The 26753-nt window shown below is 41.1% G+C and overlaps 1 protein-coding gene across 3 annotated transcripts in view; it reads right to left on the bottom strand.

The window, feature by feature from the left end:
• The window catches only part of LPAR1 (lysophosphatidic acid receptor 1), a 77302-nt gene that overhangs the window by 17190 nt on the left and 33359 nt on the right, over positions 1-26753 (bottom strand). For all 3 annotated transcript variants that reach the window (XM_074932683.1, XM_074932682.1, XM_074932684.1), the window contains one exon: positions 22693-23440. In XM_074932683.1, coding sequence (XP_074788784.1) covers positions 22693-23440 — 748 coding nt within the window. The remainder of the gene's footprint in view (positions 1-22692; positions 23441-26753) is intronic.

Here is a 26753-nt window from a genome sequence, read left to right as displayed (position 1 = left end):
GAGAGGAATCCGGGGACACAGAAACTATGTTTTATTGCAGTGCACCTACAGTGAGTACTCCTCCTTTAACACACACCCAAAATACTGCCTGCAGGATCATGCAGATGGTTTAATTCAACACTGCTCACAGTAGTTTAAATCAGATTATATTGAGACAGACCCACTTACGTATGAATTCACAAGACTTCTGCAGTTGTTTTTTTAGCACATGTTCATGGGTTTGCACCTAAAGCAAATGGGAAGCTGCATGAGATAAACTGAGACTTCTGAGGCAAAAGGCCCTCCACTGAGGGAATTTTGTGTTAAAAGAAATAAAAAAGGCAGAAAAGCAATTAGTACATTGTAAGCAAATCACTTGCAAAATCCTTCTCAGCAAAATAATTGCTTCCAAGAAGTACTCTACATCTCTAAATGAAATACACAGCTTTATTTCTTCAGAAAAGAACAAAACCTCTTAACTATTCAGCAACACACTGAAGGAAGCCAATCAGAGCTGACCTTATTTTCTTTTAAAATGTTTTAACAATGAAAGGAATATTGAGGCAACATTGAGGTAAGCTCCAACACAGCAGCAGTGGGTAAGGGAGGTGCATGAAGGAGGAGCGCTGATGCAAACTCAAATCAACCTTTGCTGGCCTTCATTTAAAGTTCCTGGTGATATTTGCTGACTTCCCGCCATTTTTCTGCAGAGCTCAGAGCAGTGGCTGTAACAATAACAGGCTAGCAAAATTAGGGTTGAATGCAGCAAGGCAGAGAGGCCATTTCAGTACTGCAGGAAAAGCCCATGCCTCCAGCTGCTTGTCTTTATATTATGCAGGCTTTGTAGCCTGGAGATTGATCACAGCTGTGTCTCAAATAAAAAAGACCCAAACTAACCAGCACAACAAGCTTCATAACTGCTGGGTTTTTACTAGCTGTTCTGTAAACTGTAGGGGAGGCTAAGGGTACAGATTTTCTGTCTCTGGTAACTTCTTGGAGGTGCAACAGAGGATCAGTCCACTTGTTCCTCCTCCAAAATTAATTGGCATTCAGTTTCCTTAGTTGCCTGGTGCCACCACAAGCATTTCTACTTGGGACCAGTGCTGTCTCTGCTGTCCTGCCATCTAAACCTTGGTATTGTAACTGTGTTCATTAATGCTCTACATATGTACATTAGAATACATGGCTGGGAACAGGGTAATCTAAACTGTGGTATTATAATTGTGTTCATTAATTCTCTGTCTATGTGCAGGACAATACAGAATCACAGAATCATTAAGGCTGGAAAAGACCCTAAAGATCATCTAGTCCAACCATTCACCTAACACTGATAGTTCTCACCTACACCAGATCCCTCAGCACTATGTTAACCTGACTCTTAAACACCTCCAGGGATGGGGACTCTACCAGTGCCCTCTGGACAGCCCATCCCAAAAGCTAACAACCTGTTGTGGAAAGAAATGCTTCCTAATACCCAGTCTAAACCTTCCCTAGTGCAACTTGAGGCCATTATTATCTTGTCCTATTGCTTGTTACTTCATTAATACGTGGCAGCAAATAGGATAGTGACCAGGCAGGTTTTCCAGACTGACCTACTGAAATTTTGATGATTCCATGGTATTTCCAGCACATATTTTTCTGAAAACACTCACTGTTTATACTTATCAATGACTACACATCTGCCTTAAACAGCATTTATCAGAGAAGGCACATGCAAGTTTCACCAGCTCTAACACTTGTTGGCGTATACAATAAGGCTAAACATGGCTATGGGTGCAGGGCACGTAATGTGGTCTGGTCAGGACAGAACCTTCACTCGCTGCTCGTTTCATCAGCGTTTGGCTGATGTTATGTTTGAAGCCAACTGAGTGCTTTGCAAAACCTGCAGCGTTGCGATCCCCTCTGAGCTGCTTGGGTTGGTGAGCCTTATGCTCCAGTGCACAAGATGCTGTTCCTGGTTGTGATTCAGCCACCCTCCTCCCCTATTGACACATCTTAAGTGCGGAGTTTGCTCTCCTCCTACCTGACCCACAGCTGGAGAACCCCGCATTAGTGCCTGAAAGTGCCTGAAAGTTTTGCAAAACCCAGGCTGTGCATGCCTGAGGAAGGGAATAGCAAGAATGGGGAGGTGCATGAGCACTGCTGGACCCCGCTTCCCCTCTTGCCCTTCCAAAGCCAGGAGAGCTTTTCCCAAGCAAGTCATTAACAGCATCTCTCTCAAGATAGTGCTGGCTCTTGTTTTTTTACCAAATTGGCCAGGGAAGCTGCCTTGAGATTAAAGCCTGTTACTGTTGCCTGTTGCTGTGACTGTCCACTGGCATTGAATGCCCTGTATGTTACTGCAACTGGCTTATAGATCACATTCATAAAAGAGAAGAAAAAAAGGTGCCTGTAGCAATCCACAGCCTGGATATTCCTCACCTCCTTCTCCTTATTCTGCATCTCAGAAGAATACCTGTATTGATCAGGGTCATTTTGGCCAGGAGTTCAGAGCTGATGGGAAAGGGTAGAATGCAGAAGTCTCCCAGAGTTCAGTTGTGGCTGTCAAACACTGCTGCTAGCAGCAGGTCTGAGCTTGAATGTTGCTGCAATGCAAGTGTTTTGAGTGGAAAATTCAGTCATTCACAGTGGATGGTGCAGGGTGCAGGCAAGAGCAAACACATCAAAAAGCAAGGAAATGAGTTTGTCCGCAAAATGCGTGTACACTGTCAGGAGTCTTTGAGATAAGCAGCAAGATAAACACATACAGTACAATGAGCACAGGGAAAGGCAGAGGAAAGAACACCAATGCCTGTAAGAGCGTTGCACACCACTGCAACAGATGCATGTAAATGTATACAGATGTAGTTTAAACCAATCTTTTTTCCAGAAGTGTTCTATCAAGACACACATAAAACAGATGAAAAGAGACAACCCAAAAGTTGTTTACTACAGAAGAGAGCCATATGTGACCTGCCACCTCTCCATCCTTCTCCCTAGCTGTGCTTTCTGAATTTCATGATACTATGGAAAGTTGTCCCATGAAGCTGGCATCACAACAGCATGAGCTGTCTCCTTCCTGTGCAGAATAACCAGCAGCACAAATTTGCTGACAAAACCCTTCCTTGCCACAATTCTTAGGTAATTTTTCTGGGAACATTAATACTTAAAGCAATCTGCAACATGCTAAGCAGGGAGAAGGAAAGAAATGCTAATTAGGGAATAGTACTGATGTCTCTCTGGCTCACTTAGCACTGCGTGGCTTTTCAAAAGCTTGTTGTTATCACAGGGCTAGAAATTATGTAATGACACTGTGGCATTATGTTTGTGTTGCCTGGTTTCCAGGACATCTAGCTGGTTTGGGATTTTTTTTTTGTTTGTTTGTTTTGAGCAGTGGTGAAAGCAAAACCACTGGTGCACCTCCATGCCAAATAAAGTGATGGGACTCTCTGGTAGTCCTTGCTGGAAGATGCCCTGGAGGGATGATGAGGAGGAGCCAGGGCAGCCTCTGCTTGTGGCTTCCTCAGCAAAAAGGGCCAAGCAGTTTACAGTGGTCCTCCAAGGAGAGTCATGGCCACCCTCTGTAGTGCTCCCTGATGTCATGGCATTGCCAGTGAGCCAAAACCTCGCTCATCGGAGGCAGTCCCAACCCAAATTCCCCACCCCAGCCATCTATTAGGGTTCAGAGGCAACTACTATGACCAGAATTAGAAGGCTTATCTTCCCAGTGCAGACTCACCACCTATGCCAATGTTTTTTTCTCAAGCATTTGTAGTAACTCAGGGACAGGACACAACTGGAGGCAGTTCCTGCCCATGCATCATGTGCAGACCAAAGGCATGTTTATCAGCTCTTGAGTGCTCAAGAACTCCAAGCAAGTCCTGGAGCCAGAGCTGACACTGCCACAAAAAGGGAAGCTGTGGTCACAGCAATAAGGGATCCTCTGGAATAACCTCACACCAAGGGCACAAATTGCAATACACATATATGCACTTCAAACTCAAATGATTAAAATAATCTAATACAAGTCCTCTCCAGCCAAATTAAAGAAAAATTCATACATGAAGTGGACTACCAAATAATTAAATATTTCCAAATGTTTCTGTTACTGATATCTCTCATGCTGGTTCAAGAAGTTTCTGAACCTATCACTAGCCTAGCAACTCTTCTCTCACAGCTCTTTAAAGTGCTGGCAACATGCCTGTCTTTTCCAAGGACTTTGTGTTTTATTTTCCTGAGGCATGAAAGACAGAGGTGTTTAAACAAAGAAAATATACTTCCAAGCTTCCAAGCATGTGGACTATTTTTTTTTTTTTTTTTGAAAGTGGTCAGTCCATGTCAAGGAAGTGGAGGAGATGGTTTCAAGATGTGGCAACATACATTTCTTATTATCACAGATTTCAGCACACACAGAACTCCACCATATCACACTATTGCAAAATGCTGCCTGCAAAGTTGCATCCGTGCAGCTTTACAGGCAATTATATCAGGATACTAGTGCCTTTTCTATGCACTGTACTGACTACTTTTCTAACAACAAAAAAAGTTAACTCTTTAAAACACTATTAGAAGCCTTCTGCTTATCCTGACTTGGCTTGTTTGTTGTGGTTTCTGCTTTCTTACATACATATGACGAGATGCTCAGTGAAATTGCTGCATCCAACAGATGTTTCTCGATTTCCTGTTTGAAAGCAACAGCAGCAAAAAGAGGCAGTGAACTTAAACTTCAAATGAAAAGAAGGATGTCAAAACTTCTCTGATAAAACTTCTGGCAAGTATAATATTTTCTTTAGTAATTTCTGTTATTTTTTGGGAGATCTGCACTCAGCAGTGCAATATGCAATGGACACATCCCATAACTGACACTTTGCAAGATTCCCTCTAAGGTATGAGTCAAGGGTAACTTTTTATAGTTAGCCTGTGCACGCTGGAGACTACTCTTAAAACTTTTGGGAGAAAAGCATATTGTTTCAAAGTGAAGTTTATAAGGTACAAAAATTACGAATGGATCATGCTCAGAGTTTTAATACATTTCATTACCATTTTTTAAGGTCAAGGCCAGGTTTTAGTTCATGGCCCTGCTAAGGTTTCACCAACATTCACAGTGAAATCCTGGCGTTAACACAGCCAAATGGAGATCTTGTGCTTCAGCCAGCTCTGGATCCAGCTCTCGATCCAGCTCTCTCCACTCATTTTAAATGGAGAAGATGATGTTAGAAATTTGAGGCACTGTTATATGCACTATATCCTGGAAAATTGCTACATCTGCAGCTGAACATCCCTCCTGAAGGGAAATGCATAAACAGACATAATTTCTTTCTAGATCAAGCCTTGACTGGTCATTATCTCTGTGTAATCTCCTTTTCCAATTACTGATGCTCAATCACGTCCTGAGTTTAGGAACTTAAAGTATGTGACAACTAGGTTAAAATAAAATAAATTTTGGTATTGAGTTTCCATAGCACTGAGGAGGGGTTATAGTCTTCCCCCAACAAGCAAAATTTTGGGGAGCCTGGAAGAAAATGTATCCTCTGCACCTCTAACCACTATCGTGCAGAGGAATGTGCCCCAGCCCTGCTTGGTTTCTGTGGGCTCTGCTAGACCTAGAGGGAGCTACTCGAGGCAGGAAACCCCAAAATCTCAGCAACAACAGTAAAAGGACCTGTGACAGCCAGTTGCCGAGGCAGTGGGCTCTGTTGCTCTGCTCCCTTGGACCTCCCTAGCCAGGGAAGCTGGGAAGCAAATGACTGCCTACCCAGCTCTGCAGGCAAGGTACTTGGTACCCTGCTGAGGTAGTTCTCTCCATCAGAGAGAAATCAACCAGAGGAGTCAATATTTAGTTGTATGATTTTCTAAACCTTCCAAGGAAAAAATGTCAAAGTTCTGTAGCCAAAATTAATGGAGGACTTTATTTATTGATTTTTAATTCTTAGAAACTCAAATTTTCTTCTAAATGTAAGCAACTTGCACATGAGCTGCAAGGTGCGAAACAGGCAATTTCAGCAAAAACAAGAGAAAATTCAAACAAAACTGCAAAAGCATAGTGAATTAAGAGCTTCTTGTTAATTAAATCATGTTTGCTTGTAAAATCAACATCCATAGGCATCAAAGAAATATAAGAGGTTAAATCCTCCATGCATGTTACCAATAACAATGTTTGATTATATCTACTCTTACAGTTTAAATACATCTATTTTTAATGCATACTGAAAAATATATGATATTGCCACTAGCAGAGTAAAAATACAACAAATGCTTGTTCCATTTCACAGCCTGATTCCAAAACTCAGGAAAAAAAATTTTGCTCTTCCTCCAGGAGTAAATCTCTATGCCCATGACAATGGTTTGGTTGCTGTCTACACTTTATTTTCTGGAAATAGGCCTGGAATTACTTTTCTCTGCCACACCACGAGCCAGGAGAGCCCTGCAGCCCAGTCCTGCTCAGAGGCACCTGAGATAGGACCACTGGTGGTGCCAGACAGGGTGGTCTGGGCTGCCATGACCCTGCGACATCCTCCCACAGCTCACACTCCCATGTACCTTCCCAGCAGCTGGGCTGGCTCTCAGAGGTGCTGCTCCTGCCTGCCAGCTGAACATGAGCAAAGCCACAAAGATAAAGTTATAAATAAAGAAAGGGAGTGGAGAGATGGGAAGAAAGGGAGGGGAGAGGGAGGGTGGGTGAAGAATCAAAAAAATTTAAATAAAAGGAAAATCTCACGGGAAACTGCATCAATCACTGCTTCTCTGGAATGTGCTTAAAAGGTCAGATTTCTTGAGTGCAGACGGTTTTATACACACCTCTCATGATTCCTTGGGGGTTCAAGCAAGGCCAGCGCTGTGAATCTGAAAGCCTTCTGCACTTTTAACACCTCCACACAGCAGCACACAGTGAATGTAACACTCTGGAATTTGGTGGATTAATAGACTGAAAGCTAATGTGTTCATATAAAGAATGCTACGTTAATTATTTCCAGTTAATTAGTTTGCTTTGTTTATTTAAATTGACTCCTCCTCACTCTAGGCTGAACCAAGCCAAGCTTTTCTGCTGGAAAAACAGAAACCAGCACAACTCATTTCATGCAGAACACTGGCTAAACAGCCAAGGATTAGATGTTGATTATCTTCAGTGAAGGACCATTTTTATTTCCTGCGGTCTACAGAAGCCAGCTAGCCTATTAATCAGTATGCATTCCCTTCACCTTTTTTTTTTTTTTTTTGTGACAACAATAGGAAGGACATTAAGGTATAACACACTCTGGTATTACTCTCTCGTTATTGAAGGGAGTAAATCCCAAATGTAATTGGAAGGCAAAGCCTGACGACAAGGCTGAGCATCAGGCAGCAAACAAGCAGCAAGCAGTGATCCCTCAGCGCCCAGCACCCTGCACCTACGTCCCATAACACTGCTTATACCTGGGGCAAAGGCTTTCCAGGAAATGGGCTGCAAAATGAAAAAATGCACAACAGGGCCATGCAGAGCGATGACAAGGGACCAAGCAGGAGAGGGAGTTTTTGAAGGTGGCCATTTTGTACATCTCTTGTCCTTGCAGTACAGAGGTGAGCACCCTCCCTGGGGATGGGAATGTTGTGGACAGGACAAAACCTAGGGAGGAGGGACCAGCACCAGCTGCTGGATTAACAGCTCTCTCAGGGAGTCTCTATCTTCTCTCTGCATCTGGGGCTGGCAGGTTTTCTTAACAGAGATCTCATTAAGCCTGTAGTGTGCCTGAAAAATGAAGAAACACCCAGATCGGCACAATTTGAGAGCTAAAGTCTGCAGATCACCCTACATTCTGGTACCAGAGCAAGCCAAAAGCCAGTATACTTAATTTCCCATTTTGCTATGTTATGTAACAAGCATGTATATTGAAGTAGTAGTAAAAAAAATTGGGATCTCTGAGGAACAAGGAATATATTCCACTACTGTATACTACAAAAAATACTTCCAAAAGATGCGTTGTTGAAATAAATTCATAAATCACCATGGAGCACTCACACAAGTTCCAGAAACTATGCCAGGCATTAGCAGAAATGCCAATTTCTTCTGTATTTCACAACATACACAGAGTATCAGCTTCAGTTGACCAAGGTACTGCATCTCTTCCACTCTCCCCTAAAAGTAAGTTACTTCATTTTCTCTAATATGAATTATTGACTTGTCAGAACAGGAATTTTAGTCAGCACATTATCTTGGGATATGATTCTTCAGTTTCCTAAAGGTGGCTTGGTATGAACTGGCATACAAGGGGAAAAAAAAAAGTAAGCACCTTCCAACTGCATGCTTCACATTAACCTTATAGGTAGTCAATCTCTGAAACAAAATAAAACAGAAATTAAAATTCAACCAATTTACCTGTTCATCTTGCCTGAATTTAAGTCTTTCAGTTACTGTCAACCTTATAGACTTCTTTTTTAGCCTTTAAAGGTTGTGCACCACCCCACCACATCCATCCTGCACATTAAGATGTGAAAACCTTACAGTAACCCATCATATGTGCGGCTTCTAGCTGTGCAACCTACACTTCAGGTGATTTCTGGCATCTTCACAAAGTATCTTCCATGTTCCTGAAAGGTACATCCATCTCAATGCAAACCTCTTTCTGTTTTCAACACTCACACCTGTAACTGAGGTACATGCTTGAGAGCTTATAGCAGAAGAGTAGCTGACCAAGCAAGGCTTTTGCTATTGTGAAATTATATAAAACTCCTCCATATCCAGCTGACACACCATATGCTTGAAGTGAAGCAGTAGATACAAAAAACAGAGGCTTAACTCTGAACTATCTAAAATGTGTACCATGACCTCTTCATCTCCTTCACATTTAGACATGATAGAATTGTTCATTCTCACGTGTAAGATGAGACTGAAACACCTGAGGATGGCAGCAGGACCACAAGATACTACGTTCACCTCTTGCCTTAGATAGAAGAGTAGCCTGTGGGCTTCTCCAACGCACTCCACTACTCCAGGGAGCAGGAAGAGCGCAGTTTTGAAGTTGCAAACTCTTAATAGGTGACTGGAAAGCTCAAAAGGTGGTTCCAATGAGAAGTCCAAGAAATACATAGCAGTTGCTTTTGTGTGCAGCATCATGTAAACAAGAGAGCTGCTGGGGAGGGGAAACTGGATAATGTCAGTAGGAAATTAAGACAAAGCAAAGGCTTTTGATTCAGAAATTAAAGAGCCAAGGAGCTCTCTGCATTGTCATTACCTCAGAAATTACCTATTCTAAACCAAAAATACTTGACTCTTTATAATAAAGTGTATAGTCATATTCTTCGTCTTCCGTGCAATCCCTACTCTTTTTATCTGCCTTGGGCACACACATGGTAAAGGCAAGGGATCTCCTGTAAAATGAACCGGTCAGTACTGAACTCCATTTCACTACTTGCCTCCAGAGGAGGAACCAAAACATGGTTGCCCTGCTGACACGACTTTGAACATCAAACACTATCAGACACACTTTGCAGGTCTGCCAGCTCAAGACAAACAACTTTTTTATCATAAATTTCTGTTTTAACTTGTGCAAGCAGGGGTTAGAAACCACACATTGTTCCCACCCTGCTTTCTACAGCATGGTACAAGCAGATGGGAGTTGTTATGCATTTCTATTTGCAGAAAAAACATGACTTTACACCTTCAGCTTGTGTCCTTCCCCATCCATGAGGCTTTTCACAGTCTGAAGTGACTCTTTGTAGCCCCTTTCCCAATTAACTGAGAGTGAAGAGTTGTATTACATGTCATTTAAAATTGACAGTTTCTTACTACGTATTGAAAGAAATTATTTCCCCATTAAATGGTTGTAACCTGAAAGTAGACACCTCATTGCTTAAAGTATGTACCCAAACTCATGGCTATGCTAGTAAGTTTTTAATTGTAACCTGCCTGTATCAAAACCATATCTTGTAGTACCAGCTGCTGATTAATAGGCACAATATGATTGACTTTTTAGCAGTTATTCAGAGTCTTCATTCTGCCTGCCAGCTGAAGAGATAAATAAAACCCCAGCCTGTTCCTTGTATATTCAAGGTTTGAAATGAAGCATTTTTTTCTTTAGTAATTATGTAGAAGTTTTTCCTCCCAATTCATGGGAGCTAACTGAAATGCATGTGCAACAGCATCAGCCCTGAAGGAGGCAGGCTGTGAGGGGCAGCGTGTCACATGGGAGAGCAGCAGGTGACACTTGGTCCCTGGTGTGGTACCCGGGCCTGTTTTGGGGTGTTTGTACAACCGCTACAAGTTAAGAAGAATGAACATAATTTCTACTGCACCCTTTTCTCATGTATAAGCCAGATGCAGTTATTTTAGAAAATATGTCATTAAATATGTTTATTTTGTTAATTAATAAAGGTAACCAACTTTAAGAAAAACCAACACATCATCAAGGAAATCCATTCACATATCTGATCTCATTTAATATATTTTTAGGAATTTCCTTCAGTTTACCTTTTATGAACTAGTTTTCAATTTTAGTTAAACAGAAGAAAGCAGCAACCATTCTACAAATACGCAATAGATTTACACAGCTTTTTTCTTTCTCTATATATACAGCTTCTGCTTAGAAAATTAATCTCTATGTTACTCCTTGTACTTCTAAAAGAGTAAGTGGGCACTTAGCAGCAACTTCAAAGAAAGAAAGACAAGAATTATCAATGCCATATGTCAGAACAAGTTCTTTCTGAGGTTACATCAATATCAGAAGATGGGAAACAGCTCCCAGAACTGCTTTTAGGAGAACAAGGAAGGTAGCGAGTCCAGAGTCAGAGGAAACTATTTCCATGAAAAGAAGATATATGTAGGAGCTCAGCAGCTTTTTTTGCTTGTAACAGCTAAATTCCCTCCCTCATCTTCAGAGGACTTCTTTCATGAAGGATATTTCAAAAACTGTAACTGTCCTTGCATATCTATCGTTATATTAGCAAATTCATACTCAGATAGTAAGTACTTTACTGAAAGCAGAAAGACCTAAGCAGATAACTCTTACTCCAACAGAAAGAAATGCAACAGAATTGTCTTCTCACTCCCCTCAAGCTTATCTGACCCCTTTTTTTTTTTTTTTTTTTTTTTAAAGTAACCTCATAGACTTTTAGTGCTAACATAAAGAAATTACTATTTCAACCTACAACACACAGAGGCTGCTTTCGTCACATCAGTCCACAGCAGCAGATGGCCAGCCCTGTGTCAGGTATGTCTGGGACAGTTTTACAGACTAAATTCTCACTTCCTCTGTTGCAGAACTTAAGGTCACCCTGCCCAAAAACTTCAAAGCTATCATTCCTGAGCGTTTGAACACCTCCTCTTTGTTGGTGGGCCTAGAAGCCAAGCATTTTCACTTATTGTAGTTCCCCTTGCTCCACTACTTCATTAAGGGCAAATCGTGCTTGACAAACCTGATCACCTTCTACAACAAAGTAACCCGCATGGTTGGTGTGGGGTGAGTGACAGACATTGTCTGCCTGAATTTCTCCAGGTTTTTTGATACGGTTCCCCACAGCTTCCTCCTGGAGAAACTGATGCGTTATGGTCTAGACAAGTGGTCTGTGCGGTGGGTGGGGAACTGCCTGACAGGCTGCTCTAAGAAGGCGGTGGGAAATGGCTCCTTTTCAAGCTAGCAACCTGTGACACGTGGGGTCCTCCACAGATGGGTATTGGGTCCAACCTTGTTTAATATCTTCATAAGTGATCTGGGTGATGGGATCAAGTGTACCGATGAAGTTTGCTGATAATACCAAACTGAGTCCCAAAGTGGTCACCTGGGAAGGGAGAACCACTCTGCAGGAAGACCTGGGTAGGCTGGAAGAGTGGGCTAACAGGAATCTTATGCAGTTCAACAAGGCCAAGTGTAAGGTCTTCCACTTGCATAAACAATCCAGGAATACAGCACAGGGTGGGATCTATCCAGCTGGGGGCAGCTCTGTGGAGAGGTATCAGGGTGTCCTGGTGGTCAACAAGCTCAGCATGAGTGAACAGTGTGCTGCAGTGGCAAAGAAAGCCAACAGGATGCTGGGCTGCATCAACAAGGGCATCACCAGCAGAGATAGATAAATAAATCATTATCCCACTCTACTCAGCACATGTCAGATCACACCTGGAATACTGTGTTCAGTTTTGGTCCCTGCTATACAAAAAAGATGTAGACAGTCTGGAGGGGTCCAGAGGAGGGCCACAAAGATGATCAAAGGACTGGGAAGCCTGTGTATGAGGAAAGACTGGGTTTGTTAAGCCCTGAGAAGAGAAGGCTTAGGGGAGACCTCATCACCATGTTCCAGTATTTAAAGGGTGGCTACAAAGAAGACGGAGACTCCTTTCTACAAGGAGTCACATGGAAGAGACACCCCTTGTCTCATGGGTACAAATTAGCCTCGATGAAATTCCAATTGGACACAAGAGGACAATTTTTCACCATGAGAACAATTAGTCACTGGAATAATCTCTGCAGGAAAAGTGGTGGATTCCCCAACACTTGACACTTAAGATGCAGCTAGACAGGGTGCTGGATCATCTTGTCTAGGCCATGATTTTGCCAAGGCTTGGACCAGGTGATCCTTGAGATCCTTCCAACCTGGCATTGTATTATTCTATGAAGTGGCACAGACTGATGGACAACACTTGATCATGGAAAAGAAATGCTTCAGACTTAACAAAGGATGTCATGGTTTCTGAAGTCTCATGACCTTCCATGCAAGCTCTGAGTCCTACTTGATCTCCAGGCACTGATGGGAAAGGATGTGTCAGCCAGTGGACCTGTCACATACACAAGAAGCACACTTGAATGTATTATCAGTGTTTCTCCATGTAGATACAAAGAAAATGAACTTCAGGAGACTTTTTTAGGTTGAGCAAAATGGGTGGCATGCAAAGGTTTCCCAAAAGAGAACCACAGAAAGCATGTGAATTTTCTGTTGCTGTTGTTACTTCCAGTTTTGCAGAAGGGCATCAAATGTATACGAGTGTGACAGAAGCTTACTCATGGAAGAGCTGAAAAAATAAAAAAAAAAGACAGAGAAAAAAGACCATTGTCTGAAAGAAAAAAAAGTCCACCTGTGAGCTCTGCAACAGCATCCCCAGGTGTATGAAACACGAAAATAGAAAGCTGTTCTGCTAATAAAGCCAGAACCAGAAAAGGTCAGAATCACATTTTTCTTTCACATTCAGGTTCAAAATACATTTATTAAAAAAATGCAGAAACGAAGCCTTTTCCTTGAATATGCTTTTCATACTGAGACTAGGAGGAGGGAAGGCACAAAGGCTGTTGTCTGAAGGCTATCACTCACTGCCAACCATTTCCCACCCCACTGACCAGCTGCTGTACCCTCAGATGTCTCTGCAAGCCTTTCCATGGCAATAACTTTGTGTTTTGATGTGAAGAGCTGCAGTGTCATTGAAATTAGAAAGGCAAAACTAATTTGGAGTTGAAAATTGTATTCATCAGTTTTCACAGATTACCCCAGAAAAAGAAGCAATCCAGAATACTCGCACTGCTCATGTGCAATGAAGCAACACATAAGAAGGAGCACCACTTCTCTCCACAAAACAGTCTCTTGTTCTCAGTGTTTTCCACTGGTGGAAACAAATGATTGTTCAGTGCCTCACTGAATGCAGTTTTGCAATGTGACAAGTTAACAGCTGGCATTTTTATTCAGGTAGTTTCTCCAGCTGAGATCTAGCTGTAAATTTGGCTTAGCATTTGAGCGGTTTTCACTGAAACATGGGAAGGACAAATGGTATCTCAAAGATGAAAATACAAGCCAGAAGCTGGACATGGACATTACTCCTGATCTTCCAGAATGCAAATGCTTTGCTTTAACACTTACCAGAGATGTATCAGTTTTGGCTGAGGATGCAAGAAATTTAACCCAGAGAGTCAGTGAAGAAATTAAGCAAAACATTTAGAACCAAAGTCCCCATGCAATTATGTGCTTTTTAAAGGACAAAAATATTATCTTGCAAGCAGCCATTTTGTAAAAGCATTATTGTTGCCTCTTCTATGAGATGGATTCCCATCTTCTGTTTCAAAAAATACAGCTCAAAAAGTTCGAGATAGGTAGGTCTTGATCACGTGCTGACATTTTACATGTAACATCTTCCTGCACAAGCTGATTTTCAAATTTTTTCCTTGCTAACAATTTATACCCTGGACCTTCAGCTTTTCTCAGAGTTTACCAAGACCTCTGTGTTAGAGCAAATATCCCACAACACATCCCCATCTCCACAATTTTGGAGGAATTCAGGTTGATGAGTACTCACTCATGGATGTAGCACTGCTGAGTGGAGCCAGGCAGCAGAATGAGATATGGTACTAATTCATTTTGGTTTAGTGTGGATTTTCATTAAGTGAATTTCACTCCTTAGCCATCAGTTTGTTATTTCACCTGGATCTGACAGAAAGGTTGGATTCTATTGCTTGGGGGTAAGGGTGAGATTTCCAAATCCTATTAATAGCAAAGAAAAAAAAGAAAAAAAAAATCAATTCCCTTAGCCTTGTTGAGAAGAATACCTACTTTTGCCATTGCAATTCATATTTAGAAGCCTTTTGGAAACCAGAAAACCTATGCAAGCAATTATAATTTTCTTTATCTTTTTATTTTTAAATCAAAAGCTGAACATGAGTAGAAACCAAGAACTACTCCAGATTTACCCCTCTCTGGCCTTTTTTAGAAGGTTTTCCTTTGCCCTTTAAATTTATTTCTTCCCTGAAAAGGTAATAAATTATACTGAAGTCAGGGGAACGACTTTTATTAAACAAGGCCTCATTTCCATCGTATGTAAAGGAATGGATTTACTAGAGGGATTTTCCCCCTTAGAAATAAAGTAAAATAAAACCACATTCCTGCCTTGGGAAATGATGGAAGTTCCTCAAAGCACAGTTTCAAAGGATCCCAAATGAAAATAAATAATACTTATTCTTAACTGAAGGGGGAAAGAAGGGGGAAACTTCCAAATGGTTTCCCCAGGGTGAAGCAATGAATTACACAGGGATACCTGACATACTTTAGAGAAAAGACAGTTACCAGGGACATATCAGCTTTAGTTGGCATGCAGTAAATTTATTTGGGAGAGTCAGTGAAGAAATTAAGCAAAACATTTAGAAGGAAGACTCCCAACACACCCGATCATGCTCTGGGTTCAGAGAGAGAGCCACCTGGATCCAAGGCACCAATAACTTCTGCTTCAGCAAGGAAAGCTTCCATGGGCTTGTTTTGAAAAGAAAGCTACTTACGAAGTTTACAATACAAAATGACCACAGTGTAATTTCCAGATGCTGTGCTCCCTTATTCTTTTTCCTTTCAATATCCTCACCAGTCAAGCAGTACTGGGAAGAGATTTGGTTTGGGTCTACTAGACAAAATTTGGAAAGATCAACTGGAATTAATTTGCAAGACTGTAAATGACAATAAAAATGATCAGTGAGTGAGATTTAGAGACAGATTGTCAGAGAGCACACGTAGTATTGCTTTTACTAGAAGCATGAAAAAAACAAGCAGGCAAGAGACATCCTATGCAAGTTCAAAGGGTCTTAAAATTTAAGACACACTCCAATCACTGCATAATTACGTACAGATTACAGCTTAGACCCTTAGCAAGTTTTCATGCCTCCATTATTTTAACTGAAAGCAGAAACCCATTTTGCTGATGAAATGCAACTGATTTTTAATAGTTCTTTGTGAAAATCTGTCTTTTATAAACAGTGCTAGATCTGTCTAATATAGTAATCAAGCGGCATTTACCAAGAAAATAAGAATATGGACAGTTACATGTATGAACATAAAAATATTAGTTCACTCATTATGGATAACAGACATAATGAAAATTCTATATTTTGTTATTAAATCTGAATGATTTCACAATGCAATCTTCTAACAAATATAAGCAATAATATGAAGACTTCCATTCTGCTTCACCTACTTGCAAGCTGAATGCACACTTTAAGTCAATACCAAAATGACATGAAGATGCATGGGTCAACCCTCCCCCCCCCCCCCCAAAAAAAAAAAAAACAAACCACCCCAACATTATAAGTAGTAACAACAAGCCCTGGAAACCACCCCCACCCCAAACTTTATGTGTTATTTTCGTCCAAGCAATCACAACTACTCTTAAGGACTTTCACTAAGAAAAGAAGAGGATATCCAAAATCCTGTAGGATAAGGTATGCTATAAAAAAACCCTTATAGAAAAAATTTAATTAACATTTCAGATCTTCATGCAAATATTTGATGATACAGCTTGAAAGTATTGCTGTCACACTGCAGTTCTAAAAGGACTTCTTATAAATCTTTCCTCTCCATATAATGGTAGTAATAATTAATCTTATAAAGTCGATGAGGAGCGCTCCATTTAGACTACAACCATCAGCCACAATTTCCCAATTTACTCGACTGTGGGTTAAATTCACAGTTTATGCACTTTAAAAATATACTTATCTAAAAACACTGGGACCACACATAACTGCACCCTGTGTGCTAGAACAGAAAGTCATTGATGCTCAGGCTTATATTACCAGCGCCAGTTCCAGAGTTTATTGCCCTGTTTTTCCATCAGGACTAAATCAATACACAAGCGACATTACTGTGATGCAAGGATCAGGCAGGGTTGGTGACTCTGAACGAGCCCCCCTTGCTTGCCACAGGGTAACCCAGTATTTACGGCTTTACACTCCCCCACTTCCAGAGAATAAGCTGTGAAATGCGCTGCTCTCATCTGAACTTCAGCCTGATCTCACTGACCAGCTCAGCTTTCTAAGGAAAGTGCAATAACGTCAAGGAAAAAACCCAGCTGGATGCTGCTCTCAAAATGCATCTCTTGCTACCTGATGAAAATACATCTCCAAGCTAAGATGACATCCTTATTTCCAGTCATCTCAGGGAAAACACTGCTGGAGAGCTCAGTTCTCTTCATGCCAGCAGGACTCCAAGGGAGGAGGTGAACAGGTGAAGTTGTCTTCTGCCAGTCACAGGGCTCAGGATTAAACCCTGGCTTCTCTGAAAGATCCTCTTATCCGTTTCATCGTGCTGCCAGGGTTGACGTTTGCTTTGGCCCACCAGAATAACTTCTCATGGGCAGGGAAGGTCTGCTGAACTACAAGCGATGCCATAACCAAGATCTGTCTAGACAAGATCATCTTCATCTCAGCCCAGAACCACTTACTTTATAACTGGTGAAATACAGTTAGTTAATAAGGCTTAGGTAGGTCAAAGTCTTATGATTTAGGGGCCAATGAAGATAAGCCACCCCAGTTAACCACCTGACACTGCACGAGGGGTATGCATATAAAGACATGCCTCTGCAAAACATGGGGTGCTGGCATTCAGGTTGTAGCAGTATTTCAGGGTCTTTTTATTTTCTACTGAAAATCAAGTGCTCTTGCTGCATGAGTGGAGGAAGCCAGAAAAGATGCAGACTGCATGCCAGGAGAGACAACATAGTTATTGAAAACATCTTTTAGAAAATGTGCCCCCACAGAACTTTATGGTTTTGATCTTGGAATGAAATCCTGCATATCAATCAATCACCCAGAAAAGTTAAAAGTTATCAATAATGCACTTTGTTTGCTTTAACTGTCTGGCTACAGCATATGTTGACACTCAGATGCATTACCACAGCTTTTGCTGCTTTCCATCTCTATTTGGTACCTAGTTGTGAAAGAAAAGCTACAGAAGTACAAAAATAAGTCTCCATGGAATTCATAATTATGGTAGAAAGAGAGGGCAGGAAAAAAATGTTGCTGAGCATTTCCACCCTTTCCAGATGTTTATGCTGAACTTCCAGATGTTTTCCTTGCATTTATTGCTTCGTTATAAGTAAGGGACTGTCTTCAAACACAGTGAGACTCCTTTAAATGTCAACAGTTTATCCAAAAAGAACCTTTACTTATTTATCTGTCACATTAGCTTCCAAATCTTACAGAGTAAACCACATTCCTCGAAACAAAGTAGATGGTCTTAGAAGCGGAAGAGACCTAAGTGTCCTTTCAGTTTCCAGGAACATAACAGGTAAGCAATTGTGAATTAATTGTTTGCTCTCCCTACATCCTGGGGGCTTGATGTGGTGCTTTGCTCAACAGGCATGCATAATTTTAGCCAAACACCACTGAGAACTCACCCAACACAGAAGGCTAATTGGCAGGATTGGTAAAATACACATAAGAAGGGTTGTTGCTATTATGGCTATTTAAAATTCATGTATAAAACCTCAATATCATAATCTTCAAGTCTAACTTCTAAACGGAGAAGAATGTCTAAAGATGTGTATGGAGGTATAGGGAAGAGTTATCCACACTGTATAAACAAGAACTGACAAAATAAGTATGGGTGTTTAATCAGTATTTAGGCAGAAGAACATATAGGCTAACCTATCAACAGCAACATTCTAAGCTGGTAGTTATCTACAAATGTGGCTACATAAGAACCCCTAAAAGACCCTAGCCTTTAATTACTTTTTCCAGTCCACAGAAATCCAGAGCAGAGGTAGTTTTTCCAGTCCTGAGCTCTGTTACAATTTTTTGGTGCTTTCACTGCTTCTTAAAATAGCAGTTAGACATTGTCATCCCTGTTTGGTCCAAACTTCCATTCGGCCCAGTCAAATGAATTCAGAGTCTAACTATGGCCTCCACCAGAAAAAACAGTTTAGCTTTGTCCTTAAATGTAAGATAAGAAAATGTAGAGGATGGAAGGGAGGATGCCAAATTTCAGCTGTAGCTACTGCTAAGTTTCTGCCTGTTCCCTTGATTGCTCATTTAAATGTAACACATGGTGGTGGAGAAAGGCAGTGTCCTTGAGCTGCAAGCCAAACCAGACCTGATTTTACGACTATGTGTAGTACACAGATCAGCCCTGCCTTAGCTCCAGCGCAAAGGAAAGGCATGCTCTACAGAAAGAGCTTTATGTTCCTTGTTACTTTCGAAAGATTTCAAAAGCAGCCTTGTTAAAAGAAAAAAAAGACTCAACTATGAAATCACTTCCTTCTGTTTAAAATATTTTACACAAGGAAAAAAAAAAAACCCACACAACAAAAGGGCATGAAAAGGAAAAAGAAAATAATCTGTTCTCTGCTTTTGACTGGTTCCTAGGATGCAGTATCCCACCCGCTCTGTGGGATGACGCAGTGTGCCAGATCCCGACCGCTCCAGCCAGCGCGTCAAGCAGCCGTAGCCCTCCCCACACAATCACCCTCTTGTCAGAGGTGGCTGGCGGCCGCCCCACACATGCTGACAGCATCGCGGCCGGGAGGACTGCACCTTCTCCCTCTGGAGCAATGCAGCAAGGCGGGAGGAGGGCTGGCCGTGTTAGGCAGCTAGCAAACAAGCAGCTCTTGTGTTAATTCCCTCCTCCTCCTCCTGCCCCCCAAAACGCAGTGTGGATGGGGACAGTGGAAAAGACGATCTTCTGCTTGCAGAAGCAAGGCCTTTGCTGGGAGTACAGCCAGCAGGACAACTTCGGGGAGACCCGCTTATGAAAGTTTAAAAGTCAAATGAACAGTTCATTGCTACCCAAATCACAAGGGGGTTACTTATGGCTGAGCAGCATTTTAACAAAGATCCTAAAACGAGGACTGGTTTGATTCTATCTGCCAGTGCTCATCGGGTTACTCATACTCTCAGCTGTTTTTCCTTGGTTCCCAAGGCACTCTCCCCCACCTCCAAAATTAATTGCCTCCTCCTGGGTAAGTGGGCTGTCACACACCAACTTCCTTCCCCACTCAGCTGTGGGGCAGAAAAGGAGGAAGAGGAATCCTAAAAATAAACTGAAACCCTTCCTTTCTCCTCTCCACCTCCAGCAAAAAGTTAGTTTATGCCTGAAACAGCAATGCATTACTCCCATCTGTACCGTTAAGAAAGGCAGGGGGTCTCTTCCTCTGCACTATTGCTGTTCACAGATGCAGAAAAAGCCAGATTGCATGAGATAAGCATCCAGAAAGTTGGTTCAGGCAGCGTAAGATAACCACCTTTTTTGCCTTTCCCAAAACTGAAGAAGATAAACTTGCAGTACTATGCATTGACTGCCTTTACAAGAAGGCACTCAGGAAGTACAACACTTGAAATTACATCATCTACTTGTGTAAATTTTAAGCCAGAATTGCAAGCAGACTGCAAGCAGTGCCAGAACACCAGGATGCCTGCCTGATCAACAGGCTGACCACACCGCCTACTCCAAACTGAAACACCACCTAACCAGTGCTTCGAAGTGATGATCAGCTGTTTTTCTTTAGAACCACAAAACAATACTCCATTGGAAGTGCAAATTCAGTGATATGGACAGTTTATGGCAACTAATGAACATTTCTCATAGTTCATGTAGAATTCTGCTTAACACCTCAATGCACAAACTTGTAACTTCCCAAAAGTCTCTGTGGTTGCCCCTAGGCCTGTTTCTTAGCTCCAGGCTTTTTTTTTTTTTTTTTAATTTGTTAATTTTTTAAAAATTACTTTTAGTTTTTAATTAAAAACACCCCAAACCCACAGTGGTTTCCTAGACAACTTTATCTTGCAACCGTGTCTCACGTGGTAAGGAGGTGAAAGCATTGCTGCTTCTTTACACTATAGCCGTATGATTGACCTCCTCCAACCAAAGAAACCACACTGCTTTAAAAAAAAAACAAAAACCCAAAAACCAGAATCAAACAAAAACCCCTTTTCAAAATCACGTGGAAGATCCAAATACAGGATGAAGAGAGCCACAGCTTGGGGTTCCCTTTCTTTTCTTCAAACAGATTTAATAAAATAATATGTGGCCTCTCTCTGTAAATGGTGTTTTATGCAGATTAGAAAAGGTGTTAAAGCAGAGTGTGTGCACAACACTGAATGAATTTAACTGCACCACCAACAAGAAAAAGTCCTGTTTTGAAGAAAGCTTCCACTTGTGCTACCTCCAGTCCTGAAAAGTCTTAATCCAAATAGCTCCAATAAGGAATCAGAGATATTACTGAACTACATCAGCAACTAAATTTGAGTCACCTTCGGTTTGGCTAATGCTACTTAACCTCTGGAGTTCCACTGTTACCAGAACCATACCTGGAAAAAATAAGGTACTTGATAAAGAAAAAAAAAAAGCTGCTTTATATTCCTTGTACGCCTCTACTGTTGCAGCCACACTGGGTGGCCTGTACATCTTCGCTGTGACCCCTGCTCATAGGAGAATGGTGGAGAGCGCAGTCACTACCTAGCCTTCCAGCTGCATACACACCTCTAGTCACATACATGCTTGGGATTAGCTGCCATGTGCTATTTATTTATTTATTCATTCCTACAACTCTGCATTGCACTGGTATAAGCGCTTACTATTTCTCACTTTTTTTTTTTTTTAAAAAAAGTCTGAGCCAGTCTTTCACATCACAGGAAATCACTGCTGTGTGAATAGCAACTCCTTCAGGAGGTAAAACAAGGATCTATTTCTTAAAATGACAACTGCAAACTCTGAATTTTCTTTGTGTTCTTAATCTCATCTTGCCTTCTTCAAGGAGGATCATGGAGGTGGAGAGGTGGCAATCAAGAGAGGTTTTGCCCACCACTACAGCCTCCCTCACAAAACTTACGGATTCTTTTCCTGAAGAGATCAGTGGAATATGGAGGAATAAGACATCAATGGCTGGACAGGCTAGCCAACTACACAGTTCATATTCTGGTTACAACGCTAAACACTATGTCTGAGAGCAACATGTATGTTCTTAAACTAATGTGAGTTGACATAGTGACTCAGTAAATATCTGCAACTATTCTGCCATGTGTGTGTAGACAGTAACTGCTAGAAAGCACAAGTCTTATAGTAAGACCATGGAAATCAGGATGTCAAAGCAAGACCTGTGTACCATGTTGGAGGACCTTGTGAGTGGGAACACAGGTTGGGACAAGATGACAACTGACACCATCTCTGTCTGCCTGCAGCTCACTATCATCTGCAGCAACAAAGAGCAGAACAAACTGCAAAGAACATGAGCAGGGAATGGTACCCAGTATCTAGGCTGTGCTTTTATGTAAGGAAACTGAGAGCCCCAGACAAAAGCCAAATACAGCCAGTCACAAAATGACAGGAACCTTCTGACTCCAAAGTGTGTCATGATATTTGCCTCATGTTTGCCTCTTTTCCAAGCCTTGAAACTTAGGCACGTCCTGAGCAGTGTGCTTAAGCACACCAGTGCCTCACATGCTAATTTTCTGTATTAGCAAATTGGCAGATACTCAGATGTGCCCAATATTATAGACCTGAGTGAACTGTACATGTTGCCCTGCTTAACACACAAAATCTTTCAAGCAATAGCCTGTATGTAGCTCCTCACTGTTCTCCAGACATGGGAATACTGGCTGAATACACACAATACCTTTTGGGTGGCAAAAAGAAGATGAAGTACTTCAGTGGAAGATTGAGCCTTCCCTGTACGTTTTAAGGCTATAGCCATTCGGCATATTCAAAGGCAGAAGGGTGAACACTGCACAGGATAGGCTGCTACAACAGGTTTTAAGCCTGCATTGCTGCAAAAAAAACATCACCTCACATCTCACGGTCCTAGATTTTCATCAGTTTCATGTTACAGGGCAGAGTGACCAAATCTCTTATATATGGAATTCTATAAACAAGCTTGATAGTCCCAACACAGTAATGAATGCTGGTGTTTTTTATTGTTGCTACTGCTTCTAGTGTCTTCCAAATGCTGCCAACCTCCCAGAATCTGCACATGCATTACTGAAATCACCTGATAACGAACAGAGGGGGTTGAACAGGAGAGGCAAATTAAGCACTTACCAAGCACAATGACCACAGTCTTCAGGAGGCTCATCATGGTGTCCCGATTCCTGCGGGGTCCAGAACTGTGTCTGGACATTCTCATAGTCCTTTGGCGGACGTACCCAAAAATATGAGCATATAGGACCACCATGACCACAAAAGTGACCAGGTTGAAAATAGCCCAGAAGACCAGGTAGGAGTCACTATAAAGTGGTGCCATGTTGGAGCAGTGAGTGATATCACAAATACAGTTCCATCCGACACTTGGTATGGCGCCCATGACGATGGCCATAGTCCAGATAACAACAATTACAACCACCACTCGCCGGTTGCTCATCCGAGTATGTAGCTGCATTCGGAAAACTGTAATGTGCCGCTCAATAGCAATGGCCAACAAATTGGCTACAGAGGCCGTCAGGCTAGTGTCAATGAGACCCTGACGGAGAAGCCAGGTGCTTACAGTCAATCTTCTAGTATTGGGTCCTGTGTTGAACATTAAGTAAAAGTAGGCCAGTCCTGCAAAAAAGTCCGCAGCGGCTAAGTTGGCCATTAAGTAATAAATAGGAAAGTGGAATCGGCGGTTGACATAAATAGCCACCATAACTAAGAGGTTGGCCAGCATTATGAAGATGCAGACGGTAATCCCCAGTCCCATTACAAGCTTGCTGACAGTGTTCCATTCAGTGGCTAGGTATTTTCCACTTCGGTTATAAAAGAAGGCAATAGTTTCATTGTAGTAGCACTGTGGTTCGCTCATGGCCGTGGACTGAAAGAAAAGGGGAAAAAAAAAAAAGAGAGAGAAAAAAGAAGAATGACATCAAAACTGAAAACATATGATTGCCTCCATGGACAAAACATGCACAGAGAGTGGGGAGGGGGACAGGAAAGAAACATGCTTCAGAACAATTTTTTTTTTTTTTTCACAGACCAAATGGCATTCCACAATTCACAAACAATTGCTCTGAGGAGTCTATAACAGCAACCAGATTAGAAACAACCAGAAATGCTTTCAACTGCTCTGGGACCTAGCATGATTTCTGACGTAGTTGTAAACTGCACAGCACATGAGCTTCTGGCCAAGCAGACCTGCTGAAAAATTCACTTAAAGATAAGGGCATGCGATTCATAATTAAGAAAAGTTAACTCTGTTACAGGATACCTTATTTACATTAGCAGTGCATAAAACTGTTGTTTGGCTGTAGCATTGTTAAAAGAAGAGCTCCTCAAAGAGGTGGAAAAGTGGATTACATTTCCCAGCAAGTTTTAACTCATTCAGGTCTTCATCAGGGGCATTCATTTTTGTCCTGTCTTAAAAACTGGGGAGAACACCCTAAATTAAAATCATCAATGTGCTCTGAGATGGCAAATTGCCAGGGCCAGGGGCTATGTCTGTCCATAAAGCATGAAGTGCATTTATAAACAATAAAAGAAGCATGCCACTGTATTTCTATGAGTGTTCTTTTTCCATCAGACATGTTTCTAAACAAGGTTTGTAATACACCATGCTTTTAAGTATAAGTCATCTGAACTGGCTTATTCCAATTTAGAATAGAAGGTGTGAAGCAAGAAATCAGAAAAGCAATATTTGACTTAACGAGAGTTAAAAGCGTCAAACCTTATTTCTTGCATTATTGTTATGGCTATGTCAGGGAATACATGATTAATTTTCCTTGCAGAGTACTGAGCTGAGCACAGCTATGGGTGCAACAAACAAGCCCCATACTCCACCAGAATGTATGGATTTTGTGTAAAACTGGCAGCTAACAAGAAAATGCTTAATGAGTTTCCTTCCCCAGTTATAATCAATTACTCAAGGTGCAATTCCCAAAAGGCAAATCCTAGAAAAAGAAACCCCTCTGAATAACATCGTGGTTCCTTGTTTAGCATGGCTTAACAATGAGAATGTACAAACAATAATTAAAAAAAACAAACCAAGAAACTCACGTCAAAAAAAGTCTCTTTTTAAAGAGACCCAGGAGACGTGGCCCTAACACCACGCTTTTATGGATGTGAAACTCTACTGACTAAACTTCAATTTTTGCGAAAAATAGGAGCAGTTTTAGCAAGAAACTGGAGAATGTCAAATCAAAGAACAGACCAACAACACTAAAAGATGAGAGTATCTTCCTGTTAAAACATGCAAATAAAACTCTGTTCTGGACAGTTCCAGCCATTCTGCAAGGAATACTACAGCTAACCTAACCTTCATGTTGAAATTAAAAATGTACAGAATTGTGAAACAGTAGTAATAATTGGACTTGAGTGTAGATAGTATCTGATAAAGATTTCTTTAGTATTACCCAAAGCTACTTCTGTTTCCTTTCATTTCCCTGTTTGTCAACACAATGAAGCTAATTCCAATAAAGCAACATACAAAACTTTCCACCTATATCCCAAACGCATTACATGACATTTAGATTTATGTTAAAGAAAAAGGTCTTTTTAGAACGATTTTACCTCCAACCTAAACATTGATCAGAAATATTTGCAGACCCAGGATAATAAAAAGCTAGAGTAAATAGTATTTCTCAGCACAGTGATTATAAAACTTTTATTGTTCCTCTAGGATACATCAACTCTTAGGTTAGAAACCTTTCAGCCTTCATTATTTAAGAATTTTAAGAAGTTCTCATGTAGGATCTCTCTGTTGTATAGAAAAACCCCTATTTATAAGGGATACTTAACAAAGAGAAACCTAGCTACAAGACATCTGGCTTTAATTCTTTGCTTAAAGACTGTGTAGTAATAACAGGTCAAGTATAAGAACCCTTGAGGGAGAGAGGAAGTCATACGAATGAATTAGTGGCCCTTATAAAAGCTTGCCAACATCTGCATTAATTACATGAATGCCTTGGTTTTTTACTCTCTGTAGGAATATCTAGATACAGTCTTACACTTTGAATTACAGAGGAGGTCAGGACTCCAGGATCTAGTGGACTTTTGCAATCCTGAATAAATTTTCTCTTTGTTTATATATTTCTTGATCTAAATTTTTCTTCCAGATGGATGCTGCCCATATGTTACAATTTCTGCTCCACTGTTACTCCCATGGAGAGAGGCCAGCTAGACCTGGCTGAATATGTATTTTTATATCAGAAATTTAAGATGTGGTAGATAACACTTCTTTTTTTTTTTTTTTTAAATTTTTTTGTGGCTTTATTTTGCACTGGCTTAGAATGTGAATTATTCCCTGATTTTGTAATATCCTCCTGAGCTTTTTCACATGAAGTCTGAAAAAAGGAACAATAAGAAAAAATTGTCTTAGTCACAAAATGCCATGCCAGGACTGAAGGTATGCCACATACATAGGAGTATGTAAAATGTTAAAAAGTCAGATTTGTTAAATTTTAAAGCATGACAGCACTTGAGCGATTCAGAGGAATAGCATGAAGCTCACTGGCTTCTCTCGTTTTGAAGACATAGGAACAAAACACTGTCTTCACATAAGGGATTTTGGAGTACTTTTGTTTTTAGGCCATGCTAATCTAAAACCTGGGATCTCCTTTGAAAGGAATCTTTTCAGTCCCAAGGCAAGAAGTGCAAAAGAAGAGACAGTTTCCTGACAAAAGTTCAAACAGGGGACTTCCAGATGATCAGCCTTCTCAAATGCCAGCACATATCTTATAGGAAAGTTCTGACCTCACAGGTCACAAGCCTATAAATCCCAAGGCATCCCATGTAGCCGTGATACTTCTATCTGACCGGAAAGTCTCAAGCAGGAGGTAAATACAACGTATCTCTGAGTACCGAAAGCGTTAACATGCCATAATGGCATATGCAAGCAGGCAGACCCATCCCTCTCCTACCCCTGCAGGAAAAGGGGCAGGGAAGTTTATATTTTAATTTCCTGAAGTTTCACTCAGTGTGTTTCATTGCTTGGGTAAGCCAGATGTACAGTGCCCTGAGATTTACCTCATCCATTTAGTATATCTCAACAGAAGTTTAAAACAAACTGAACTGCAAATTGCCCATGTTAACTAAACCTCTAGGACATATCTGTGTACAAAAAGAAAACGTCTGAATTACAAACCAACAAGATAGATAAGGCAAAAAGGAGTAATAGCAGGCTAAAAGCAAAG

This window comes from Athene noctua, chromosome Z, assembly GCF_965140245.1.
Source record: "Athene noctua chromosome Z, bAthNoc1.hap1.1, whole genome shotgun sequence".
Classification (NCBI taxonomy): Eukaryota; Metazoa; Chordata; class Aves; order Strigiformes; family Strigidae; genus Athene; species Athene noctua.
Note: the sequence above shows the minus strand (reverse complement) of the source record. Positions and strands in the feature narration are given on the sequence as shown.